General features: G+C 39.8%; 1 protein-coding gene and 1 pseudogene across 1 annotated transcript in view; one reads left to right on the forward strand and one right to left on the reverse strand.

Annotated features, from left to right (window-relative positions):
- Positions 1-25314, forward strand: part of RAB21 (RAB21, member RAS oncogene family) — a gene marked incomplete at its 5' end in the record, with an annotated part of 39509 nt that extends 14195 nt beyond the window's left edge. Inside the window, 6 exons of the mRNA XM_027770930.1 lie at positions 5628-5687; positions 8147-8254; positions 13997-14060; positions 19038-19092; positions 20127-20215; positions 24038-25314. Coding sequence (XP_027626731.1) covers positions 5628-5687; positions 8147-8254; positions 13997-14060; positions 19038-19092; positions 20127-20215; positions 24038-24180 — 519 coding nt within the window. The remainder of the gene's footprint in view (positions 1-5627; positions 5688-8146; positions 8255-13996; positions 14061-19037; positions 19093-20126; positions 20216-24037) is intronic.
- On the reverse strand, positions 15491-16415 carry LOC106734636 (histone H2A.Z pseudogene; annotated as a pseudogene).
- Positions 25315-25565: the final 251 nt, after the last annotated feature.

Consider the following 25565-nt stretch of genomic DNA (forward strand, 5'->3'; position numbering starts at 1 on the left):
TAGAGTTGTTTTGTATATCCTTGGCCCCATAGGAGAAACTTGATACTGTTCTTCTTTAACCTTATCATAAGAGGCTGGTGGTGTGTTTTAAGAGTGGTTGGTAGAAAGGAATGAAGGCATTTTATCAGCCCTAAAGCACTCTCTTTTTTTCTTCTTCTTTTTTTTTTTTTTATTAGTTTTTGCTGTAGAGAATATATTCTTGCTTGAGAAAGATAGAGAGAGAGGGAAAGTGAGAAATTATCCTCCAGGGGAGATGACCACTCCACTGTCCCTTCTCCTTTCAGGATTTTGGGTATGCACGCATATGTGCCTGGTGTGATTTACAAGTGGTTGATTCCAGGACTCGAACTGCATAGATGACCATATGAGATCCACTGCCTTAACCTCCATGTCATTTCCACTTGCCTGGTCCCATTTTTTCCCCCCAACTAAAGTGACTTTGGGAAGATAAATTGGCATGCAGAGCAAAGTGTGGGATAAGGTCAGAGGTGTTTATATTAGGATGTAATAGGAAACTGGTGGTCCTAGAATCTCAGAGAGAATATAAGCACAAGGCTTGGTAGGTTGGGGGAGGATATGGACTGACAAGGGAAGAAGATATTTCTAAGGTTCTAAACAATAGGGACTTGGTTAATATGATCAAACTACTAAAGTAGAAATGGAAAGCCAACTTTGTAGGAGCTTTTTAAAAATTTTTTAATTATTTTTTTTTATTGCCAAACGGTGAATGAGCTTGTGTGAGAGAGTGCAAGCACTTCCTAATGGTAGGTGGTGTAGTGGTTGAAGTGCTGGCCAACTGTGGTTTGAGTCCCAGACCCAATGGCTTGAAAATAACACCAGATACGAATGCATGTGTGTCCAAAATCCCAAGAGGAAACTGGAGGAGAAGGGATTGTCACATGGCCATTCGTTCTCCAGTAAGCACACATCACTAAAAAGAGACAGACAGACAGACAGAAACAAAGAGAGAGAGAGAGGGAGGGAGGGAAAGAAAGCTGGGTCTGGGGATCAAACTTGGTTGGCTATGTGGGAGTTCAGTGCTTTAATCACATGCTGGCCCCTTCGATAACTCTTTTTTTTGTTGTTTGAGAGGTTTTTTCACTATAGGGCGCGTGCGCTCGCCAGACAGACAGAGACATAGAGACAGAAAGCGAGAAATCACCCCCCAGGGGGGATGGTCGCGCCGCAATCCCTTCTCCTCCATTCTCCTCTGGGCGGGGAGGCACGCACATGTGCCCGGCGTGAGTTTTAAGCCACCAGGTCTGGGATGTGAACCGCGGTCGACTACGTGGGAGTCCAGCAATGTTTCTCTTTGAAATATTGTCCTGTCTCCCAGATTTAGTCCGTTCTAGTCCAACCTCCCTTCTTATCCCAAAGTCACTCTCCTAAAATACAGATCTTTTGTTTCCCCACAGCTTAAAACTCTTCAGTGAATCTATACTGCCAACATTACTGTTTCTTTACTGCCTGTTTCACTGGTAGCATTGTGGTGTTAAAAATATGTAATCTAGTTAACATAGTACCCATGAAAAGATCACTTTATAGTACTAAACAGTATAACCTGCGTAGTACAAGTTAAGGTTCTCAAAAATTCCTTTTTTTTAAAGAGGTTTTTGCTAGAGGGTGTGTGCACTCGCCAGACAGAGACAGAGACAGAGATAGAAAGTGAGAAATCACCCCCGGGGGGGTATGGCTACGCCACAATCCCTTCGCCTCCATTCTCCTCTTGGGATCTTGGGCATGCACGCACATGCGCCCGGCTGAGTTTCAAGCTACCGGGTCTGAGACTCTCGAACCACGGTCGACTATGTGGGAGTCCAGCAACATAGCCATTACGCTAACTGCTGGTCCCAAGTTCTCAAAAATTCTTTAGGATAGCAGCTGGTAGGTGGCATAATGGCTACATCTCTGGACTCCCATGTAGTCAACTGTGGTTCGAGTCTCGGACCTGGTGACTTAAACTCTGACCAGGCCTGTGTGCATGTGTGCCCAAGATCCTGAGAGGAGAATGGAGGAGAAGGGATTGTGGCATGGCCATCCCCTGGAGGGTGATTTGTCACTTTCTGTCTCTCGGTCTTTCTGTCTTTCTGGCAAGTGCACGTGCCCTATAGCAAAAACCTCTCCAAAAAAGTCAAATTCTTTAGGACAGAGAAATTCAGTGTAGATTGTGTGTGTAATACAAATTGAGTACTTCTTACCCAAAATGTTCAGGACCAGAAGTATTTCAAATTTTAAAATTTTGAGATTTTGGAAACACAAAATTTTTGAGATTTTTTAACCACAAAATTTATTTATGTCGGGCCTGCAAGTAGCATGTTGGTTATGGTGCTGGACTCCCACATGGCTAAATGTAGTTTGAGTCCCAGACCTAGTGGCTTGCTTTTCCACTTTCCCTTTTTCTCTTTGTCTCTCTCTGGTCAAATGAAAAATAATTATAATAATAGCTATTAAGTAAATAATCCATTAAAAAACATTTATGTTTACTTAGTTTTGTTTTTGTTTTTAATGCCAGACAGCATGTGTGAACACTAGAGAGAGAGAGTCCCACCAGTGGGATCTGGCTGTAGCACAATCCCCTTTTTCCCTTCTTACATCTCATCAGGGTCATTTGTGTATGTGTCCAGCATGTTTTTCAAGGCACTGGGGCTGGAAATTCAAAGTGCAGTTGGCCATGTGGGATCGATTTCCCTCCACACAGAGTGCTTAAACACTCTCTTACAGGGCCAGCACCATTTATGTTTTATATATACTTGGCCCAGCCTCTGTGTAGCAATCAGTAGTATACTAAAAGCCACATACCAGTCACAGTTTGAGTCCCTGGCCCAGTTGGCTGAAAACACTCTGGGCTTGTGTGTGTCCAGGATGTTGGTGGGCTGGAGGATTGGAGGAAGAGGATCATGGTGTAACTGAGCCCCATGGGTGGCTTTCTCTCTCTCTCTTTCTTTTTTGTGCATGTGCTCTCTACCATAAAAATTAAAAAAAAATATATATATATATATATATCCCAAAGGTAGTTTTATACATATTTCGTATTGTAGCATTTTGATTGAGACTATGAGGTCAGGTGTGGAATTTTTCCACCTGTGGTGGTATGTCAGTTCTCCGAAAGTTTCGGATTTTGGAGTATTTTGGATTTTAGATTTTCACAGTAGGAATACTCAACGTATATAAGAAAACTTAAAAATTCAAGAAAGAAGGCATAATGGTTATGCCACTGGACTCTCACATAGTTGACCATGGCTTGAGTCATGAACCTGGCAGCTTCAAACTCAGGTGTGCATATGTGCCCAGTTTCCTGAGAGAGAGATTGTAGTGTGACTATCCCCCATGGGCGGGGGGGGGGGTGTTTCTCATTTTCTGTCTCTATCTCTGTCTCTCTGGCAAGTGTACATGCCTATAGCAAAGAATCTCTCTTTTTTTTTTTTTTTTAAAGAATTTTAAAATTTTAACTTTATTTAATTTGACCAGAGAGGGATAGAGAGAGGGAGAGAGAGAGAGCAAGCAAGCAAGCTGCCAAGTCCAGGACTCAAACCACAGTCGGCCATGTGGGAGTCTAGTGCCCTTACCCTCCATGCCACCTGCCAGCTCCATAAAAATGTTTCTTAAAAAAAAAAAAATCAAGAAAGAAGAGTATAGGTGATGAGCTAGATTTGGATAGGTGAAATTCAGAGAGAGAATAAAGAATAGTTTAATTCTGGACTAGCCCTGTAGCCTAGTGGTTAAAGGAACTGGATCCTACATGGCTGACCACAATTAAACATCCTGTCATTAGTAGGTTAAAAAACACTCTGGGCTCATGTGTGTGTGTGGCCCAAATCCTGACAGGATGGAGAAATGGTGAAGGAATTGCTGTGTGGCCATACGCCACTAGGAGGTGCTTTCTCCCTCTCTGTCTTTGGTAAGTGCACGTGCCTTCTGGTAATTAAATTTTTTTAAAAAGAAGAGGTTATTCCTTAGGATGAATTAGGTGTTTCTCCAGGGAAAAAGAGTTCAGTGCTATATGAAGAAGCTCAGAAATACGAGGTAAAATGGGTGTGGCAAATGCTTGTATAGAAGCAAGTAGCCAGTCTTACTTTCAGAAGAATCTTAATGTGCTGGTGTGCATTGTGAATCTACAAAGAGAAATCCGTAGTATTTCCCAAACATATATGACTGTAGTGTATTTTTCTGTTTTTTAAATTCATACCTGGTATCTTGAAACAGATTTTATTACCGAAGTATGGGGCCAGCAGGTGGCATGGTGGTTAAGGGCATGTTGGACTCCCACATGGACCACTGAGATTTGAGTCCCAAACTTGGTGGCTTGCTTTCTCACTTTCCCTTTCTTTCTCTCTCTTTGGTCAAATTAAAAAATAATTATAACAAATAAAGTAACATAATTCTTTAAAAAAAAAAAAAGATCAGTGAAGTAAAGCTTATATTTCTGGACATTGTATTCCAGGACCTTTTTGATTCAGCCTTTGCCCAATCTCACCTCTTGGCCTCGTTCATACCATCTTGGAGTTCCCCATGGGTGGGTCTCATATTTTAGGCTTTGGCGGTTTCACCCATCTGTCAGGAAAACCCCTACTACTTCTAAAGGGAGGTGATCTTTATCCTCTCTGGGGGCCTTCTTTGTCTTAACCTGGCAAGCGATATATGTCCTTTCTCAGTAGACTTTTTTTTTTTTTTAATACATTCAATCACATTGTTTAGCTTACTAAGTGAACATTTCAGTATGTAAACTTTTCTCCCCAGTCCAGTTGATCAAAATATCTTAACAGATAACACCACACCTCCCCATCCCGTCAGTGTTCTGCTTCTGTATCTCAGTAGACTCTTGATAGTGTACTTGGCAAGATCCTCCATTTTAGTTGTTACCATATGGAATTATAATCCTTTTTACATTTTTATTTTTCCAGTAGACTGTGAACTCCATGAAGTCTGCGGCCATGTCCTTTTATTTTCATGACATTAGTTCCTAGAATAATTACTAGATATATAAAAAGTTAAATTATAAAATCATTACAGAACCATTTTGAATAATAATATTCCCACAGTAAACCACCAGTAAACACTTAAATGTTGGTTTTATCTTATAAATTTCTTAGATTTCTTTCTATGATTAGGTAAGATGGCATCAAATTAAATGCTCTAGGAAAAAAATTTGTTCTCCATACATAGGGAAAAAAAAATTAAGTTGTATTTATCATTTTCTTGGTAGTTCTTTTAACTTATCTTCATAAAATAAGATTTTCCTCTTAGATAGGAATGTAAATAATGTTCTATCTTTAATGAACATAATATTTAGTCTTTAATTAAAAAACTCAGTGAGGGACTGGCAGGTGGCATGGTAGTGCTTAAGGTGCTGGACTCCCACATGACTAACTGCAGTTTGAATCCTGAACCTCGTGGCTTGCTTTCTCACTTTTTCTCTCTTTTTGTCTCTCTCTCTGGTTGAATTAAAAATAATAATAATACTAGCAATGAATAAAATTAAATGATTCTAAAAAGAAAACCTGAATGATTTCTTTTTCTCCCAGATAACTTGAGTTTAATGTTGAGATGATTCATTCATCTATAGTTGGTAGGATAAGGAACATTATTTTACATGAAACATTATTAAGTATATATTTCTTTATTCTTAGGCATCATTTTTAACAAAGAAGTTAAATATTGGTGGGAAAAGAGTAAACCTTGCCATATGGGTAAGTTAACCTTTTTTAACTATATGGGTTTGGGGGGGATGTGGAAAATGGAAAATGTGTATTTTGAAAACACTGCATGGATTTCTTGTTTTTCTTTTTTTGGTACCAAAGTAAACTCATACTTTGTTTTTCACGAACTTGTTGAAATCCCCTCTTTAGAACAGAGGCCTCTCCCTGCTCTTGATAATCTGATTACTCATTGACTCAAGGAATAGAATTTAAATTTCTGAATTTTTTTCCTTTAATTAACTGAAGGTTAGCCGATACCTTTTGTTTTTTAAAGATTTATTTAGTCATTTATTTTTATTTTTTATTATTATTTTTTAATTTGACCAGATAGTGTCAGAGAGAGGAGAGAAATGGAAAGTGAGAAAGCAAGTCACCAGGTCCAGGACTCAAACCATGGGCAGCCATGTGGGAGTCTAGTGCCTTTAAATACCATTCCACCCGCTCGCTCCTGCCAACTCTTTTTTTTTTTGCCTTTTTGGAGAGATTTTTCGCTATAGGGCGCGTGCGCTCGCCAGACAGAGAGAGACATAGAGACAGAAAGTGAGAAATCACCCCCCGCGGGGGATGGTCACGCCGCAATCCCTTCTCCTCCATTCTCCTCCTGGGATCTTGGGCACGCATGCACACGCACCTGGCGTGAGTTTAAGCTACCGGGTCCGGGACTTGAACCGTGGTTGACTACATGGGAGTCCAGCGACATAGCCGTTATGCTAACTGCTGGTCCCCCCTGCCAGCTCTTTTTAAAACAGGGTTTCATTATATTGTCCAGGCCAGCCTTGAACTCCTCACCATTCTCCTGCCTCTCTCTCTTTTTTTTTTTTCCTTTTTGGAGAGATTTTTCGCTATAGGGCGCGTGCGCTCGCCAGACAGAGAGAGACATAGAGACAGAAAGTGAGAAATCACCCCCCGCGGGGGATGGTCACGCCGCAATCCCTTCTCCTCCATTCTCCTCTCGGGATCTTGGGCACACATGCACATGCGCCCGGCATGAGTTTCAAGCCACCGGGCTGGGGACGCGAACCGCGGTCAACTATGTGGGAGTCCAGCGACATAGCCGTTACCCCAACTGCTGGTTCCCCCTCCTGCCTCTCTTAAGTTTCTGAGATGACAGGGGCACATCACTGTGTCCGGCCTTTTGCTTGAATTGGGAATTGAACCTGGGCCTCTCACCTGGTCAGTCCTTCTTTGTGGAGCCCAGCATCTTAGCAGCATGTGCCACCTGGCTGAGCCAAAACTTTGTTTTCAATAAAAACATTTTCTCAAATCCAGCTAAGAATTACCTCTGTATTACCATTGCGTATTTGAATACTACTGTCATAAGTTTTCAGCTGCAGAAAGGTCAACTCAGGGATGCTACTCCACAGATAGGGCAGAGTGGTAGACAGCCTGCCTGGCCTTTTTTCCTCACTGTGCTTCCATGTTCAAGTTTTCTAATTTTTTTTTTAGAAGAATTTACTTAATTTTATTTATTATCAGTATTTTTTTATTTGACCAGAGAGAGACAGAACAGGAAAGTGAGAAAGCAAGCCACCAAGTCTGGGATTTGAACCATGGTTGGCCATGTGGGAGTCCAGTGCTTTATTTACCATGTGTCACCTGCTGGTCCCCATGATCCAGATTTTTTTTTTTTTTTAGAGAGAGATTTTTGCTGTAGGGCATGTGCACTTGCCAGAGAGGCAGAGACAGACAGAAAGTGAGAAATAATCTCCCAGAGGGATGGCCATACCACAGTCCCTTCTCCATTCTCCTCTCAGGATCTTGGGCACGCATGCACATGTGCCTGGTGTGAGTTTTAACCTTCCAGGATTGGGACTCAAACCACAGTTGAACACATTCAATCTAAAGCCTTTCTTGAAATAGATTTTTCTGTGATGTATAATCCAAAGGAATAATTTCCAAGGCACAAGCTTTTTTCCCCTCTGTAGTTACAGGTTTATTCTGGTTGGAATTACTTGCTTTTTTGTTTTTATTTTGGGAGTCCAGCAACTTAACCATTATGCCATCTTCTGGTCTCTGTGTTCCAGATTTTTAAGGGACCAATCGGTAGAGAGTAGAAGTGTCTACTGGCAGGTGGTCCTGGTGCATGCTTCTTTCCTTTGTGCTTCTCTTTGTATCACAAACCTAAATTTAGGACAGGGCCTAGTCCTGGCTTATTATGTGGTGTTGACCACTCTGACCCTGTGGTAAAACTGAACTCTTTTCAGTGGGGTTGTGGAGATTTCTGAGGAGGAGGAATGTTGGGAGGGGGGAAGTAAACTTTGTATAAGAGTAAAATATTACATATTGTTATAACTTAAAATTCTTTTTAACCCATATTGTTTCTGTTAACAGTGTTTTGGGGTTATCTGTGACTTTATGTCATACTTTTTAATGAACTATATTTTACCATAGTTGGAATAGCAGATGTATTTTTTTCTTCTGATCTAATAAGTATTTGTTGCTTTATTTAGGATACAGCAGGTCAAGAGAGATTCCATGCCTTGGGTCCAATTTATTACAGAGATTCAAATGGAGCTATTTTAGTATATGATATAACAGATGAAGATTCTTTCCAGAAGGTATTTTATTTACTTTATGGATAAATTACTTAATTAGAATAGCACTGATGTTTTTCTTTTTCTCTCTCTCTCTCTCTTTTTTTTTTTTTTTAATTTCTGCTGTAGGGCATGTGCCTTTACTGGAGAGAAGGGGTTAGTGAGAGATCATCTCATGGGGGAATGGCCACGCTGCAATTCCTTCTTCTCCTTTCTCCTCTCGGGCTTTGGGCATGTACACACACACGCTCCTGCTGTGTTTTTCAAGCACCTAGGTCCAGAACTTGAACCATGAAGTCAGCCACGTGGGATCCAGCTGTCTTAACCATCTCACCACCCACTGGCCCTACGATCTGGCCATCTTTTGGGTGGTCGGGAAAGTCATGACATATTTTTGCATTTTTCTATTTTCCTGACAACCTGATGTGTGTAGCACTTTATTGCTGTGCACAAGGCCAATCCAGTTCCTTCATTTTTTTTCAATTCGTCTTAAAGCATACACAACGTAGGATTTATAAAGTTGTTTGGGACCAAATATGAGTTACAGTTAAATTTCTAAATTGTCATCACAATTGGATGGGCTACTCGTTTGACCTTTCCTCCTAAAGGCTTTCTTGGAATAGATTTTTTTCTGTGATGCATAACCCAAAGAAATAATTTCCAAGGTACAAGATTTTTTTTCCTCTGTACGTACAGGTTTATTCTTGTTGGAATTACTTGCTCTTTTGTTTTTAATATATATATGTGTGTGTGTGTGTGTGTGTGTGTCTGTGTGTGTGTGTATTACACATTTTTTCCCCTAGTTAAGTCTGATGGATCAGATACACAAATTAGCCTTTGGATTATTAATGATATACGAAAGAACTTAGTGCAAGGAATAAAAATATAAATAATAGGTAGTGGACAGATTTTGTTTTTTGGGTTTTTTTTTTTTGGAGAGGTGTTTGCTATAGGGTGCATCCACTCACCAGAAAGACAGAGAGAGAGACAGAGAGACAGAAAGCAAGAAATCACCCCCCCCCCCGGGGGAATGGCCACCCCACAATTCCTTCTATTCTCCTCTTGGGATCTTGGGCACGCACGCACACTTTCTTGGCGTGAGTTTAAGCCACCGGGACTCAAACCTTGGTCAACTACCTGGGAGTTCAGCGACATAGCCATTACGCCAACTGCTGGTCCCACTTGACAGTTTTTTTTCTTTCTTTCTTTTTTTTTCTTCCATAGAGCATGTGAGCTCACCAGGGAGCAATAGAGAGAGAAAGTGAGAAATAAAACCCCCAGGGAGGATGGCCATGTCACAATCCCTTTTCCTCCATTCTCTGTGGATTTTGGGTATGCACACACATGTACCCAGCAGGATTTTCAAGCTCCCAGGCCTAGGACTCAAAACAGTAGTCAGGTGTGGGACTCTGGCACCTTTACCACCAAGCCATCTGTTGGCAGAATGGTGTTTTTGGGGATTTTTAGGGTCCCTTCTGCCTGCAATACTCCTACCCAAATCTTCCTTTCTTTCTGTCATTCATGATAGAGCACATGCATGTACATGTGAGAGAGAAAGAAAGAGACAGAGGAGCATCCTCCACAGGATCTGGTCACATAATCCTCTCCTCAAGTGCTTTTAGCTCATCGGGTCTTGGGCACTTACATGCATGCCTGCTGTATTTCATGCTAACTAAGCCAGGGATCGAAACCACAATTGCCATGTGGTATTCAACTTCTCTTGAGCAGTACTTTACCACCATGCTGTAGAGCTGACCCGAATTTAATGATTTCTAGAAGTTACTTTGGGGCTGCTGTTTGGTGAAGCCTGTTTATTTATTTGCTTGTATATATAATAAATGCTTTAGTATCCTGTTGATTAAGATGGAATCTTTTTTAACATTTATTTATTCATATTTATTTATTATTACTATATTTTTTATGTTTGCTATGTGGCATGTGTGCCCACCAGAGAGAAACAGACAGAGAAAAAGGAGAATGCAAGCCACCAGGTCCAAGACTCAATCCATGGTCAGCCATGTAGGAGTCCAGTGCCTTAACCATCACACCACTTGCTGGCCCCAAATTGAGTCTTTCTAGGATGAAAAGTGGCCAATTATTAGTTGCTACATAACAGAACCTCCAAACTTGGTGACTTAAAGGAAAATTTATTATTTCTCACATTTCTGTAGGTTGACTAGGTAGGTCCTCTGCTCTGCAGGATGACAGTGGAATCACTCATGTAGCTACATTGAACGAGAGGTTTGGCTGGAGCTGGGGTGTCCAGGAAGGCCTGGTTCTCTTCCATATGACCTCTCACTCCATCTGATGTCTTTTTTCTGATACTTTTTCCATGTGTTCTCATAATTCTGTATTTTAGTCTAAGCTTTTTATGTGACATCAGGATCCCAAGAGTGTGAACGTAGAAGCTGCCAGGCTTTCTTAAAGCTGGAACTGGCACAGCATTACTTCTGTTGCATACTCTCGGTCAAGGCACGTTAAAAGTCTAGTCGAATCCAAGAAGTAGAAGAGCTGGCTCTGAAGCATAGCAGTTCAGTGCTGTACAGAGAGAGCTGAATCCCACATGGCCAACTGTGGTTCTAATCCTGACCCCAGTGGCTTGAAAAACACCAGATATGTGTGTGTGTGTGTGTGTGTGTGTGCCCCCAATCCTGATGTAGAGAGAACTGGAGGAAAGGGTGCTTTCTTTCTTTTTCTTTGGTTTCTCTCTCTGTCTCTTGGGCAAGCATAGACGCCTTCTGGCAATAAAGGATAAATAAAGTAAAAGTAAACAGATGAAGAGTGGGAAATTCAACTTTACCACTCGATTGGGAAATTTGTGACCACTTATAACTCACTGCAAAATGTAAGGGCTAGGAACCCTGTGGAAGGAATTCTAATTGGAAACGAATAACAGATTTTAAAGAATATTGGTTAGGGGGCTGGCAGGTCATGTGGTTTAAAGTATTGGACCCAAATGGCCAATCATAGTTCAAGTCCCGGGGACCTGGCAACTTGCCTTCTCACTTTCCCTCTTTTTCTCTTTCTTTCTCTGTTTGGTCTAAATAAAAGATAATAATAACAAATGGAATTAAATAAATAAATAATTTAAAAAATATTTGTTAGATTAGTAGTTTATGAAATTATGTAACAGGGATTACATAGTTTACCTATAAAACGATTCTGGCATGTGTATTTTGAGGTGATGAAGATATATGTACTGCCACATTTTCTTATGTGAAATCAATAAGAGGGGAAGTTAAATTCTTTGAAAACTTTATACATACTTGTGAGGGAAGCAAAAGATAGAGCTATACTGAGGAAACATTTTCAGTACTGTTCATGAGAATAAGATGGTAAAAATTATCAATACTTTTTATAAGGATTTTGGGTCTTTGAAGAATAGGAGTGTAAAACCCTCATATTTGTTTGTTTTTAAATAGTTATTTAGTTTTATTTATTCATTCACTTATTTTAATTTGACCAGAAAAAGAGAGAGGTAAAGAGAGAGAGAGAGAAGAGGGAAAGTGAGAAAGCAAACTACCAGGTCTGGGACTCTAACCATACCTGGCTCTGTGGGAGTGTCCAGTGCCTTAATCACCACACCACCTGCTGGTCCCAGAACCCTCATGTTTGCATCATAGGACGAGATGCACAGTAAGTGCTTACTATATATCTAATGTAATTTTTGTAATCTATAGTCTTTTTTTTTTTTTGGTATAAGGATGTGTGTGCTTGCTGGAGAAGAACAAAGAGGGAAAGTGGGCAGTCACCCCTAGTGGGTATGGCCATACCATAATCCCTTCTCCTCTATTTTCCTCTCAGGATTCTGGGTGTGTGCTCTCATGTGCCTGGTGTGACTTTCAAGCCACAGGGTTTGGGACTCAAACCACTCAGTTGACCATGTGGGCTCCAGCTGCTTTAACCTCTGTGCCACTTGTTGGCCCCAAGATACGTATATACTTTTTTAGGAAGGTGTATGTACAAATTCTGTATGATTTGATTGCATACAGTTTAGATTCTATTACAAGAAATGAAAGCAGGTGTCTAAGTTTGTTCTTTATCATGTTGTTGTGTTGTAATCAGCATATTTAAAATCATGAGTTTTAAAGATCAATCTACTTAATCCATTTACTCCCAGCTGTGCCTGCTGATACGGCACAGCGGAGAATCAGTTTGTCATTAGAATTATTAAACACAGGACCAGCAGTTAGCGTAATGGCTATGTTGCTGGACTCCCATGTAGTCGACCATGGTTTGTGTCCCAGACCCGGTGGCTTAAACTCACTCTGGGCACATGTGCGTGTGTGCCCAAGATCCCAAGAGGAGAATGGAAGAGAAGGGATTGCGGCAAGACCGTCCTCCCTGGGGGTGATTTCTCGCTGTCTCTCTCTGTCTGTCTGGCGAGCGCACGCGCCCTATAGCAAAAAAAAAACCCTCTATTAAAAAAAAAAGAATTATTAAACACTAGTGGTCGGTACCAGAGCATGGCAATATCTGGAGATGTCCTTGGTAATCAGAACTAGAGGGTGCTACTGGCTAAATCAAAAAGATATTACACAAGCCAGTCCCCCACAACAAAGATTTATTTGAGCCAAATGTCAGTAGTGCTGAGGACGAAAATCTCTGTCATACATTAAATGATAAAAGTTTACTTTGTCACTTTTTTAGGGGATAGCCATATGAATTTTTCCTTCAGTGTGTGACATAGGATCTCCTGTGCTCTCTATTTAGGAACCAGTTAGGGTACACAACCCTGGTTTAAGATTATGTGTTTTAAGTCCAGAGTGACACTATATAAGCATCTATCAGGTCATCAAAAAAGTCATGATGCATTTGTGCATAGAAAAACACATCATGATTTTCCTGACAACCTAATATTATCAGAGGCTTACTTGACATGATTTTCTTTCTTTTTTTTTTTTTTGAGAGTTTTTTTGCTATGGGGCATGTATGCTCGCCAGAAAGACGAGAGAGACAGAGAAACAGAAAGTGAGAAATCACCGCCCAGGGGGGATGGCCAGGCTGCAATCCTTCCTTCTGCACTGTCCTCTCTGGATCTTGGGCACACACACACACACACACACACACACACACATACACATACATGCCCGACGTGAGTTTAAGCCACCAGGTCCGGGACTCGAACCGTGGTTAACTATATGGGAGTCTAGTGACATAGCCATTAAACCCACTGCTGGTCACAGTTAACATGATTTTCTCCAGCAAATAGTTTTGCTTGTATCTGTGGAAGATTTATGAAAATTTGTAATTAGGGGTATTTCTGTGTATACCTATGTGTAGATTTATAAAGATCTTTCCACTATATGTTTGTATGTATGTTTGTTTGTAGATATAACCTGGCACTAAATGATCCATCATTGAATTTTTCTTTTTCTTTTTTTTTTTTTTGCCAAGGGCTCGACAAAGACACAGAGACAGGGAAAAGTTAGAAAGCACCCTCCCTTGGGGAATAGTATGCCACAATCCTGTCTCTTCCACTTCTCTCTTCTTTGTCTTAGGTATTTTGAGCACATGTGCGCAGGTGCCCGGCCTGTTTTTCAAGACCCCGTGTGTAGAACTAGATCTGCACAGTGAGCCATATAGGCTATAGCCACTTTACCACCATACCACCGTCTGGCCCCGTTGAATTATTCTTAATAATAACTAGTTGCATAGGTCATTAGACAAAATACTGAGATATTTTAACAGTGTTGAGTTTTAGTGTGTTGTAACATAGTAATTCTAACCAGATTTGTTTTAATATTTACTTTTTTATACACACAGGTAAAAAACTGGGTCAAAGAGTTACGGAAAATGTTGGGAAATGAAATCTGTTTATGTATAGTTGGTAAGCATTATTACTTTAAAAAATGTATTTTGTTTATTCTTTATTGAGCATGTACTGGATGCTGGGCCTTTATTCTTTATTTTATTTTTACATCAACACTGCAAGGTTTATTAACCAAATTTATACAGAGGGAAAGTCAGAGAGGTTAAGCACTTTGCCCCAAATCTTACACCTGTGAGCTAGGACTTCTAAAAAAGTTTTAATAGATTTCAAAGCTGTTTGAAAGCTTATTTTCCCTGTGTGCCTCAACCATTCACTATAAGCAAAATATGATTCTAGTTCTTTGTCATTATTAGGCTGTCTGCCCTTAGCAATGGACATATCCTATTTCTGTTCTTAACCCAAATGTGTATTTTTAATGATGATAAAGGTTTTGCTATTCTCACCAAGGTAGCTTTTCTTCCTTCTCCAATAGCCTTCATAGTAATACACCATCGAACAGATGCTTACTTCGGTTGTTGTCCTTGTTTTCGGCCTATCAGAAAGCTCCCTGCAGTAGTATTAAAACAGCCTTACACCCTTAGCTGTCTTACTTTGCAAATAGTGTAAGAATTCAAGGGTTTTTGAACTTTGGAAAGATGTGAGTCACTAACAGGTCAGTTTTCTGTAATATAGTGTGTTCTTAATCCATTGTGAACACTAATTGTTTGAAGGAATAGTAGTTATTTAGTATGGAAATTAAAAACCATTTTTAATTGAGAATAATTTGGTTATTAAAATAATTATTTTAATGGCCTGATTTATTAAAATTAGCCTGGATAAAATAATACTAAATAATAAAGCAGTATCTGAGTAATTTCCCCTAAACGTTCATTTGAGTTTTTTTCCTAATTCTTACCCTTTTTATAGGTGTTGATGATTCTTGTGGGATTTGGAAAAATGAGGCTTTAAGGTCTAGGGAAAAAGATAAAAAGGTTTTAGTTAACTGGAATCATAGTGCGCATAGAATCTATAGGGGGCTACCCTGTTTTGCCTTTTTGGAGGCAGATTCTTGGGCCTGTTTGTTAGCTCCACTGACCACCAGGTGGTGCTTTCTGCATTTGTTGTAGAGTAAAGCAACTTGTTCTTCCTCATGCTGTTGTCAGATATATTGGCTATAATACTTCCCAAATCAAAAATTGTACTGATAAAATATAATGTGGGCCAGTCACAATTAGTATGGAACTTTTTGCTGATGTAGACAGATCTAACTGTTCCAAAAGGAAGGGTTCATTAATGAATTTTTTAAAAAGAATAATTCATTTAATTTTATTTATTATTTTTATTTTTAAATTTGACCAGAGAGAGAGACAGAGAGAGAGAGAGGGGAAGTGAGAAAGCAAGCTACCAGGTCCAGAGCTTGAACTGTAGTTGGCCATATCGGAGTCCAGTGCCTTAACTATCATACCACCTATTGGCCCCTGAATTTTTTGATATTCACTGAATTTATTATTTATTCATTCATTTATTTATTTATTGGAATATGATCTCTATTGAGCTTATCCACCAGAGTGGATATATATATAATATCTGTACAAAACCAAATGTTTGTTACTATAATTTCTGCATCACAATTAAAATTCAAACAGTTTTTTAAGAACAGTCAACTCAATCAAATCCCACTACTTCAGAATCAATAACTTCTTTGAAGCCACAGTAACACTTAAATATGGTTAAGACTCGAATACAGAAATTCGGTTGGTTGGAAAGCTAATAAAACTTCCAACTTGCTCAAATAGAATTACACAAAGGCGAAATTGTGTTTTTCACAGAGATCCAGTCCACTGGAATCACCAACACCAGACAGCTGTTAAGAGTATTTAGAGTGCTGAGATAGTAAGGAATCCAGGCATCCTTCAGACAGTCTTCTGTTGTCCTTCCTTCCCAATCAGAGATGTGTGGATGTGTGGAATAATGCCACCACCAGCAATTGTAGCCTTGATGAGAGAGTCCAATTCCTCATCTCCACGAAATAGCAAGTTGCAAGTGACGAGGAATGATGATGCTTTACCTTTAAGTCTTTTGATGCATTTCCTGCCAGTTCAAGTACCTCTGCAGTGAGGTACTCCAGGATCACAGCGCCGTACACAGCTGTAGTCTTGCCCACACATCCATGGCTGGTAGTTCTAGGTTTCAGGTGTCAATGAGTACGGTCCACCAGGAACTGCAAGCTGGCCCTCTGCAAGCGGGAAACCGCCTTTGTCTTGGCCTTTCTGGAGTCTTTCTCAGCCTTACCACCAGCCATTTCGAATTCTGCTGAAGCTCACACGAGCAAGGCAGAAAAAGGGCTAGTCAGACACACAGCGAGATGCCACGAGCTACTCCTTTGTCACACCGCGATTCAAACTGCCACTGAATTTATTTTTTAAAGGATTATGTATTTGGGCCAGCAGGTGGCATGGTGATTAAGGTGCTAGACTCTCACATGGCCAACGGTGGTTTGGTTCCCAGACCTGGCTGCTTGCTTTCTCACTCTTGCTCACTTGCTCTCTTTTTATCTTTCTGGTCAAATCGAATAATAATAATAAATAAAATAAATAATTATTTAAGAAAAGGACCAAGTATTTTATTTATTATTATTTTAAAATTTGCTATAGAGCATATGTGCTCACCAGAAGGGGATACAGAAGAGAGAGAAAGTAAGCCACTGGGTCTGGGACTCAAACCACAATTATCCATGTGGGAGTCCAACACCGTTATTACCATGCCACCTCCAGCCCCTCCACTGATTTTTTTTTTTTTTTAAAGAGGCTTTTGCTATAGAGTGTGTATGCTTACCAGAGAGACAGAAGACTGTCTGAAGGATGCCTGGATTCCTTACTACCTCAGGACTCTAAATACTCTAACAGTTGTCTGGTGTTGGTGATTCTAGTGGACTGGATCTCTGTGTAAAATTTCTACGAGAGAAATTACCTTCTGGGGCTATGACCAAGCCACAGTTCCTTCTCCTCCATTCTTTCAGGATTTGGGGCATGCACTCACACGCACCCAACATGAGTGTCCAGCCTTTGGGTCTGGGACTCAAATGCAGTTGGCCATGTGGAAGTCTAATACCTTAACTACTATTCCACCTGCTTCCCCCCCTCCCCCAATGAATTTCATTGTTGTCTGAATCCCTCCCTGTCATCCTTAGGCTATGGTGCTAAATAGTTTCTTGCAGCTTCCGCAATTAGGTGCTCAGATTGAGGTCCTATATATATAGAATCTCTGGTTTTAGACTTCTCAGTGCTAAACTCTGCATCTTTCATTGGGTACTTACATCAGTGTTTTATCTGAAATTGTCTTCTAGATTCTACAAGATCCCAAGGGAAAAAATGGCCTTACTTATATTCTTTTCCCCATAAATGTCACAGTAGAACAGGTTAAAAAATTTGAAGTGTTTCTTTCTTTCTTTCTTTTTTTTTTTTTTTTGAGAGGTTTTCGCTATAGGGCGTGTGTGCTCACCAGACAGAGAGAGACATAGAGACAGAAAGCGAGAAATCACCCCCCAGGGGGGATGGCCACGCCACAGTCCCTTCTCCTCCATTCTCCTCTTGGGATCTTGGGCACACACGCACACGCTCCCGGTGTGAGTTTTAAGCCACCAGGTCCGGGATGCGAACTGCGGTCGACTATGTGGGAGTCCAGCGACATAGCCATTACGCTAACTGCTGGTTCCCAAGTGTTTCTTTCTTAAGGGTATTTTTTCATTCCTACCTGTTTTTCCCTTTATCTTTAGCACTCTGTGCCAGCTCACCTTAACTTCTAATATCTGATAAAGATGCTGCATCTTGCAGTTTATTTTTGTTGTTGTTGACTTTTTAGCATGATTAGAGCATATTTCCATTGTTTAAGGAGAACTAACCCTTACTTTCTGTAGTATAAAATCCATATGATTTGCATGTTTTATGTGCCAGTAATAAGTCACTAAAGTTGCCTTTTTTTTTTTTCTTACGGAGAGGATTTTGCTATAGGACATGTGCGCTCACCAGAAAGACAGATACAGAAAGCAAGAAATCACCCCCCCAGGGGGAATGGCCATGCTGTAATCACTCTCCTCCATTCTCCTCTCGGGATCTTGGGCATGCACGCACATTCTCCTGGTGTGAGTTTAAGCTGCTGGGTCTGGGACTTGAACTGCTGTCGACTACATGGGAGTCCAGCGACATAGCCATTACACCAACTGCTGGTCCTGTAAAGTTACTTTTTAAACAGACTTTACAGCTGTTTTCCCCTATGTGATACTTAAAAATCCATACATTTTAATTTTTATTGTAACCAGTTTATATCATCCAGAAAAACCATTATTGCTTAGGATCCATGAAACTAACCTAAGTATATTTTAGTAAATAATAAAATAGCCATACTTAATATTGACTGACTCTTAAATTGATTGGTGACTATAGAAATATTTTCTCTTGCTTTTGATAATTTATCTTGGCTGAGAATCATGTTTACCCCTATATTTCCTAGGGAATATTAGTCCCTACAAATATCCTAAATTAAATAGTAGTACCCATCTCTTTGGAAAAGTTGTTTTCTTTGATAGAGGCTGCAGATGCAGGAGGGAAATTTGTTGAGCCTTTTGAAGGAGGTGGAGGTATTTGCCATAGGATGCATGTGCTTACTCCAGAAAGAGAGCGAGCGAGAGAGAGAAAGTGAGAAATTATCCCCCCTCCAGAGGGAATGGCCATGCCACAGTCCCTTCTCCTCTATTCTCCCAGGATTTTGGGCATGCATGCACACATGCCTGGTGTGATTTTTCAAACCACTGGGTCTGGGGCTCAAACCGCAGTTGGCCGTTTGAGAGTCCAGTGTGTTAATCACCACACCACCTCTTTGGCCTCCATAGCAGTTAGTGTTCTACTGTTGTTTAAAGATGTTTAAAAGTCTGATGGGGATTTGTTTTTCTTCTGGTAATTAAAAAGATGGCAATTATGTCCTTATCATTGACCTAATTTTGTTTTTTTTTTTAAAAATCAGCATTTAAGATTAGTATTTACTTTATTTTCAAATTAGGTAATAAAATAGACTTGGAAAAGGAGAGACATGTTTCCATTCAAGAAGCAGAATCGTAAGTGTTGTGCCTCCCACCCCTGCCCCCATCCCCACCCCTCCTCAGTAGAAGTCTCCCGCTTGGTACAGTGTCCTTTACCATTTAGCTATTACATAACCTCTTAAGGTAGAATAAACTCTTGAATTCAGTGAAGCAAATGTATAATGTTAAGTTGGTAATTTCTTAGACTTTTGATAATACTTAAAGATATTCCACTCCCATTTCTTTCTTCCTTTTATTTTTAATTTTTAATTTTTTTCTTTTTTTTGAGAGAGATTTTTTTCTATAGGATGTATGTGCTTGCCAGAGAGACAGAAAGTGAGAAATTAACACTGGGGGAGATGGCTACACCACAGTCCCTTCTCCTCCAGTCGCCTCTTGGGATTGGGAGCATGCATGTATATGCACTAGGCGTGAGTTAAAGGCCACCAAGTCTGGGACTCGAACTACAGTTAACTACGTGGGAGTCCAGCGATGTAACCATTGTGCCATCTGCTGGTGCCTCCATTTCTTTTTTTTTTAAGAGATTTTTGCTTTAGGGTGCATGTGCTCACTAAGGAGACAGAGACAGGATGTGGGAAATCACCCCCTATAGGATATGGCCATGCCAAAATCCCTTCTCCTTTATTCTCTCAGGATTTTGAGCACATAAGCACATGTGCCCAGTGTAAGTTTCAAGCCACAATGTCTGGGACTTGAACCACTGTCAACCACGTGGGAGTCCAGCACCTTAACCACTATGCCACTATTGGCACCCTATTTTTCTTTTTGATTTCAGTAAAAAAATGCAGGAGTGTTATAAATGAATACTATCATGGTCAAATAGGCAGTGAGTCACAGAAGCTTTTAAACTATTTGGGGTTCCAATTTTGTTGAAATCTTTGGTTTTTTAAAATATTAGTTAAATATATAGAGAGCCATGTAATCTTTATTTCACTAGACTTAGATAAATTAATAAGCCCCTAAAATTGTTGCTGGAAAAATTTCAAACAGCAGTCATAGCAAAAATATGAAAAGTGTATTAATCACTGATGTTACTTTATTTTTTTAAGGTATGCAGATTCTGTGGGAGCAAAACATTATCATACTTCAGCCAAACAGAACAAAGGAATTGAGGAACTCTTTCTTGACCTTTGTAAAAGTAAGTATATTCACATGTAGTATTTTTATAAATGGCTTTTTTGGGGACAGCAGGTGACATGGTGGTTAAGGTGTTAGACTTCCACACAGCCAACCATGGTTTGAGTTCCAGATCTGGCAGCTTGCGTTCTCACCTTCTCTATCTGTGTCTCTCCCTGGTAAAATTTTAAAAATGATGATAATAAATGGAATTAAATAAAATAACTTTTATTTAAAAAATAAAAAATAAATGGCTCTTTTAAAAATATTGGTAATACTTCTTTTTTTTTATAAAGACAGTCCTTTTTTATATTATTTATTTAATTTTACTTATTCAATCATTTATTTTAATTTGACCAGAAAGAGACACAGAGGAGGAAAGAGAGAGAGGGAAAGTGAGAAAGGAAGCCACCAGGTCCGGGACTCGAACTGTGGTTGGCCATGTGGGAGTGTCCAGCACCTTAACCACCACGCCACCTGCTGGTCCCAAAAATATTGGTAATATTTCTAAAGTGATGTTTTACTAATCTTTGTTAATGATCATGTTAATCATTTATCACACCTACTAGTATTATTTTACTTAACATTTTATTTAAGTACCAGAAGTCACATGTGCTTGCCAGAGAGAGAGAGAACTAGAAAGGAAGAGGGATTGTGGTCATATCATCATCCTGTCAGGATTTGGTGCACATCTGACATGTTTTTTTAGGCCTTCAAGACCAAGAGTCAAACTGTGATTGGCAATGTGGGATCCAGCTTTTTTAACCACTAATCTATGAAGCTGGCTGTACTTAATATTTTTAGTTTGCCAGAGGGCACATGTGAAAGAGGCACAGAGAAAGAGGAGGAGAAGGCATCTCCCATGGAAGTGGTCATGCCCAACTCTTTTTCCTCCATCTCTCCCTCCTTTTGGGATTTTTGGGCACGCACACACACACACACACACACACACACACACACATGCACCCACACCTAACATGTTTTTCAAGTTTCCAGGTCTGGAACTGGATCTGTGCATTCAGCCGTGTGGGGTGTAGCCACCTTAACCATACCACTGGCCGGCCTACTACTTAATATTTTTAAACTCTTTTTTTTTAACGAGAGATTTTTGCTATGGCGTGCATGTGCTCACTCACTGGAGAGACAGAGAGAGACACCTCCCATGGGATGTCTATGCTGTAGTCCCTTTTTCTCCATTCTTCTCTTGGGATTTTGGGCATGCATGCATATGTGCCTAGCATGAGTCCCAAACTGTAGAATCCAGGACTCGAATTGCAGTTTACCATGTGGAAGTCCACTACCTTAACCACAACACCACCTGCTGACCCCCTTTAAACTCTATTTTTAAAAAGTAATACCTACTTTAGCCTTGTTTCAAGTAGTAATTAATAAATGAATTATGAAATCATATGTGTGGTATATACCAAATGCATATTAAAATATACAGAGCAATTAAAAGTAAAAATGGGTGCCAGCTCCATGGTCTGATGGTTAAGGCACTCAGATTCTGTGTGGCCAAGTACATGGTTCAAATACTGTCTCCAGCAGCCTGAAAAATATGCAGGCATGGGACCAGCAGTTGGTATAATGGCTATGTTGCCATGTAGTAGACTGCAGTTCAAGTCCCAGACTCAGTGGCTTAAACTCAGCCCGGGTACATGTGCGTGCGTGCCCAAGATCCTGAGAGGAGAATGGAGGAGAAGGGATTGTGGCGTGGCTATCCCCCAGGGGGGTGATTTCTCACTTTCTGTCTGTCTCTTTCTAGCGAGCACACACACCCTATAGGAAAAACTTCTCCAAGAAAGAAAAAAAGAAAAATATCCAGGCACATGTGCATGCAAAAAATAAAGTTACTTTTAATAGAAATTTTGAAGTACTGAGAAAAATAAGTAGAAATAGAACTTGTAATATTTCCTTATTTTGTCTTGGCGGATTGTTCCTGCACACTTCAATTGTTCAGGAGTACTCTTTGGACCCAAATTTACATACCATTTTTCTATTTTGAGGATTTGTCCTTTCTGCTCTCATTTTGTCAGATATGTATTTTGCAAATATTTTCTTCCATTTGGTGTCTAGTAATTTCATTTTTTAAAACTATATTTGTGAAAGAACAGAAGTAACTGGATAAGGGGAGGCTATGATATCATTTTCTTAAAAGAATTAGATTTCTACTTGAAGAACAAAGCCTGTCTCCTAAATAGCACTTAGAAAAATTGATACTTATTTGACATATCTCTAAGTATGTCTGGAAACTCTTAGGAATCATACCTTTTTAAAGTTTATTCCATGCTTCCAAGAGGGAGAGACAGACAAACAGCAACCCCCAACAGGGTCTTCATGGCACAGTCCATGCCCACCTAGCCCCAGGTCATAGGCATGTGTGTGCTCTACAGAGGAAGGTCTGGGTATGCGAACTCAGAACCTTCCTATGTGGGTCGGCATCGCAGAGTCGTATTTTACCACTGTGCCACCATCTAGCCCCTTAAGGATTATACTTGTACATAGTCATTGGTTCAAAACAAAAAAAAATTACTTTTTCTTTGTTGATATTACCGTGGTCATTATACCACTGGGTAAATGCACTTGGTACTTGATAGCCTTAAAATAATTATTTAATTCTATCTGTCAATATTTCTATCTATTTATGGGGCATGTGTGCAAGAGAAAGAGAAAGTAAGTGAGACAGCAAGCCCCCAGGTCTGGGATTCAAACCATGATTGACCATGTGGGAGTTTAGTATCTTAACCCACCTTACTACCTGTTGGCCCAGTACTTGATAGCTTTTGAAAACTTGGAGTAAAGCTATTTTAGTAAGCTGAGATAGTGTTCCGTATATTGTTTCTTTGTGGTTGAAAGTCAGAACTAGCTGTCATTATGTTTTTTTTTTTTTTTAAGATTCATTAATTTAATTTTAATTGTTACTATGTATTTTTAAGAATTTAAAATTTTTTAACTTTATCATTATTATTTTCTAATTTTATCAGATAGAGACAGGGAGAGAGAGAGGGAAAGTGAGGAAGCAAACTGCCAGGTCTGAGACTTGAACTGTGGTCAGCCATCTGGGAGTCAAGCACCTTTAGTCACCATGCCACCTGCTGGCCCCTATTACTATTATTATTACTTTTTTTTCTTTTTTCAAGAGAGATTTTTGCCATAGGGCACATATGCTCACTAGAGAATAGAAAGTGAGAAATCACCCCCCGGGGTGATGGTCATACCTCACTCCCTTCTCCTCCATTCTCCTTTTGGGATCTTGGGCATGAACACACACGCGCCCAATGTGAGTTTTAAGTCACTGAGTCCAGGACTCGAACTGCAGTCAACTACATAGGAGTCCAGCAATATAACCATTACACTGTCTGCTGGTTCCTGTTACTATTTATTTTTTTACTTCACCAAAGAAAGAGAGAAAGGGAAAGTAAGAAAGCAAGCTGCCAGGTCCCACAGTCTAACCATGGTTGGCTGTGTGGGAGTCAAGCCTCTTAACCATCATGCCACCTGCTAGCTCCTCTGTCATTATGTTAGAATGAACTTATAAAAGAGAACACATAGGGACCAGCAGGTGTAATGGCTATGTCGCTGGACTCCCATGTAGTCGACTGTGGTTCGAGTCTCGGATCTGGTGGCTTCCACTCATGCCAGGTGCGTGTGCATGTGTGCCCAAGATCCCGAGAGGAGAATGGAGGAGAAGGGATTGCAGCGTGGCCATCCCTGTCTCTCTCTTTTTGGCAACCGCATGTGCCCTATAGCAATAACCTCTCAAAAAAAAAAAAAAAAAAGAGAGAGAGAGAGAGAACACATAAAGATTATGGTCCTAATTTTTTTTGTTTTCTTCCTTTCTTAGGGATGATAGAAACTGCACAAGTTGACGAGAGGGCAAAAGGCAACGGCTCCAGTCAGCCGGGAGCTGCCAGGCGAGGTGTACAGATTATCGATGATGAACCTCAAGCCCAGAGCAGTGGTGGAGGGTGCTGTTCTTCTGGATAACTGTTCACGCCTAGGGAATTAAAAAACAAACAAAACTGTGGATCATTGCCCTCAACATGAAGACTGCCATATTCCAAGTCACATTATTTTACCAATGGAATTATAGAATTAACAGTATTTTAAATTACATTTATAACACTGCAGAGACCTTAAGTGCTAAACTTAGTGGAGTTTGTGACCAGAGAATTGGCATTTTCTACAAATGTTAACAAAGCAATTACCAATGGCCTTTTTACATATTTTTTTCTTTAATGAGGAATAATATGCATGTAGAAAAGACCTACTTAAAGGCTTCATTTATATTCTTTTAAATCAAATCTTTATTTAATAACTTATATATGTTGTTGGAATGGTATACATTTTTGCAGCCCTTTGTATTTTGTGGTAGTTTGAATTGTATCACTTCTAAACAGCAAACTGTTGTGTTTTTGTTTTTAATTAGCAGATACCTGAAGTACTATTTTTGCAGGGTTTGCACAGGCCCCTAACTGTCTACTACTTTGATATAATCTATATACATCCTGTATGCTGAGCTGGTAAAATACATTGTAAATTACATATTAAATATTTTATCTGCTTTTACAAGCGCAAGGTGCAAAAATATATATGATAGTCTCATTGATGACTGTAAAGTGAATTAACATTTGGTGATAATGCCTAAGCTTTTTGACTCTGATATAAAGATCATAGCTCCCCTTCACTTTTGTCTTAACCTGAAAGTGGCGTGTTTAAATCTTTACACATACTTTACTTGAACTATTGCTATTGTCACGTTATTTGCCTCTGTTCAAGTCCATCAGATGATTGAGCAGCAACATTTGCCTTTTGGCTTGAGGTTTTTGTTTTTGGTTTTGTTTTCTTTTATATAAAGAGGTGATTGATGCTGATTTCGCTTTAGAATGGCTACCTTAGAAGAATATGAGTGGAACATGCTGGTTTCACTTCTGCTGCAGCTATCGTTTTCTCTGAGGCTTTATATGAGATAGGCTCACTGGTGTGAGAAGAGAGAGAGATCCCAGATAGGAGCCACCTGCCAAGACTCATTCATACAGCCTGTCATTGGTGGTTCATGCTTCTGAAGCAGCACTTTTGGATTCTTTGTGAGCAAGTTGTATTTCTTCATACATTCATTGCTTGCCAGAGATGAACAGGCAGAGTTCTGTTTCATTTTATAAGAGTTACCCTTCTGAGTTTCCATGGAGGGAAACATTTTATGTTATGCAGTTATAGCAAACACTGGAAAGATTGATTATAAAGTTATATTCTTGTATACTTTGTAAATTAGCCCCTTATTTGTTTTGTTTTTGTTTTTATTTTATTTTATTTTTTTTAGCATAGGGATGAACTTAAATTTAATAGAATCAGGCGCTGCTCACAGAAGGAAA

Source organism: Tupaia chinensis, unplaced genomic scaffold (genome assembly GCF_000334495.1).
Source record: "Tupaia chinensis unplaced genomic scaffold, TupChi_1.0 Scaffold000168_1, whole genome shotgun sequence".
Classification (NCBI taxonomy): Eukaryota; Metazoa; Chordata; class Mammalia; order Scandentia; family Tupaiidae; genus Tupaia; species Tupaia belangeri.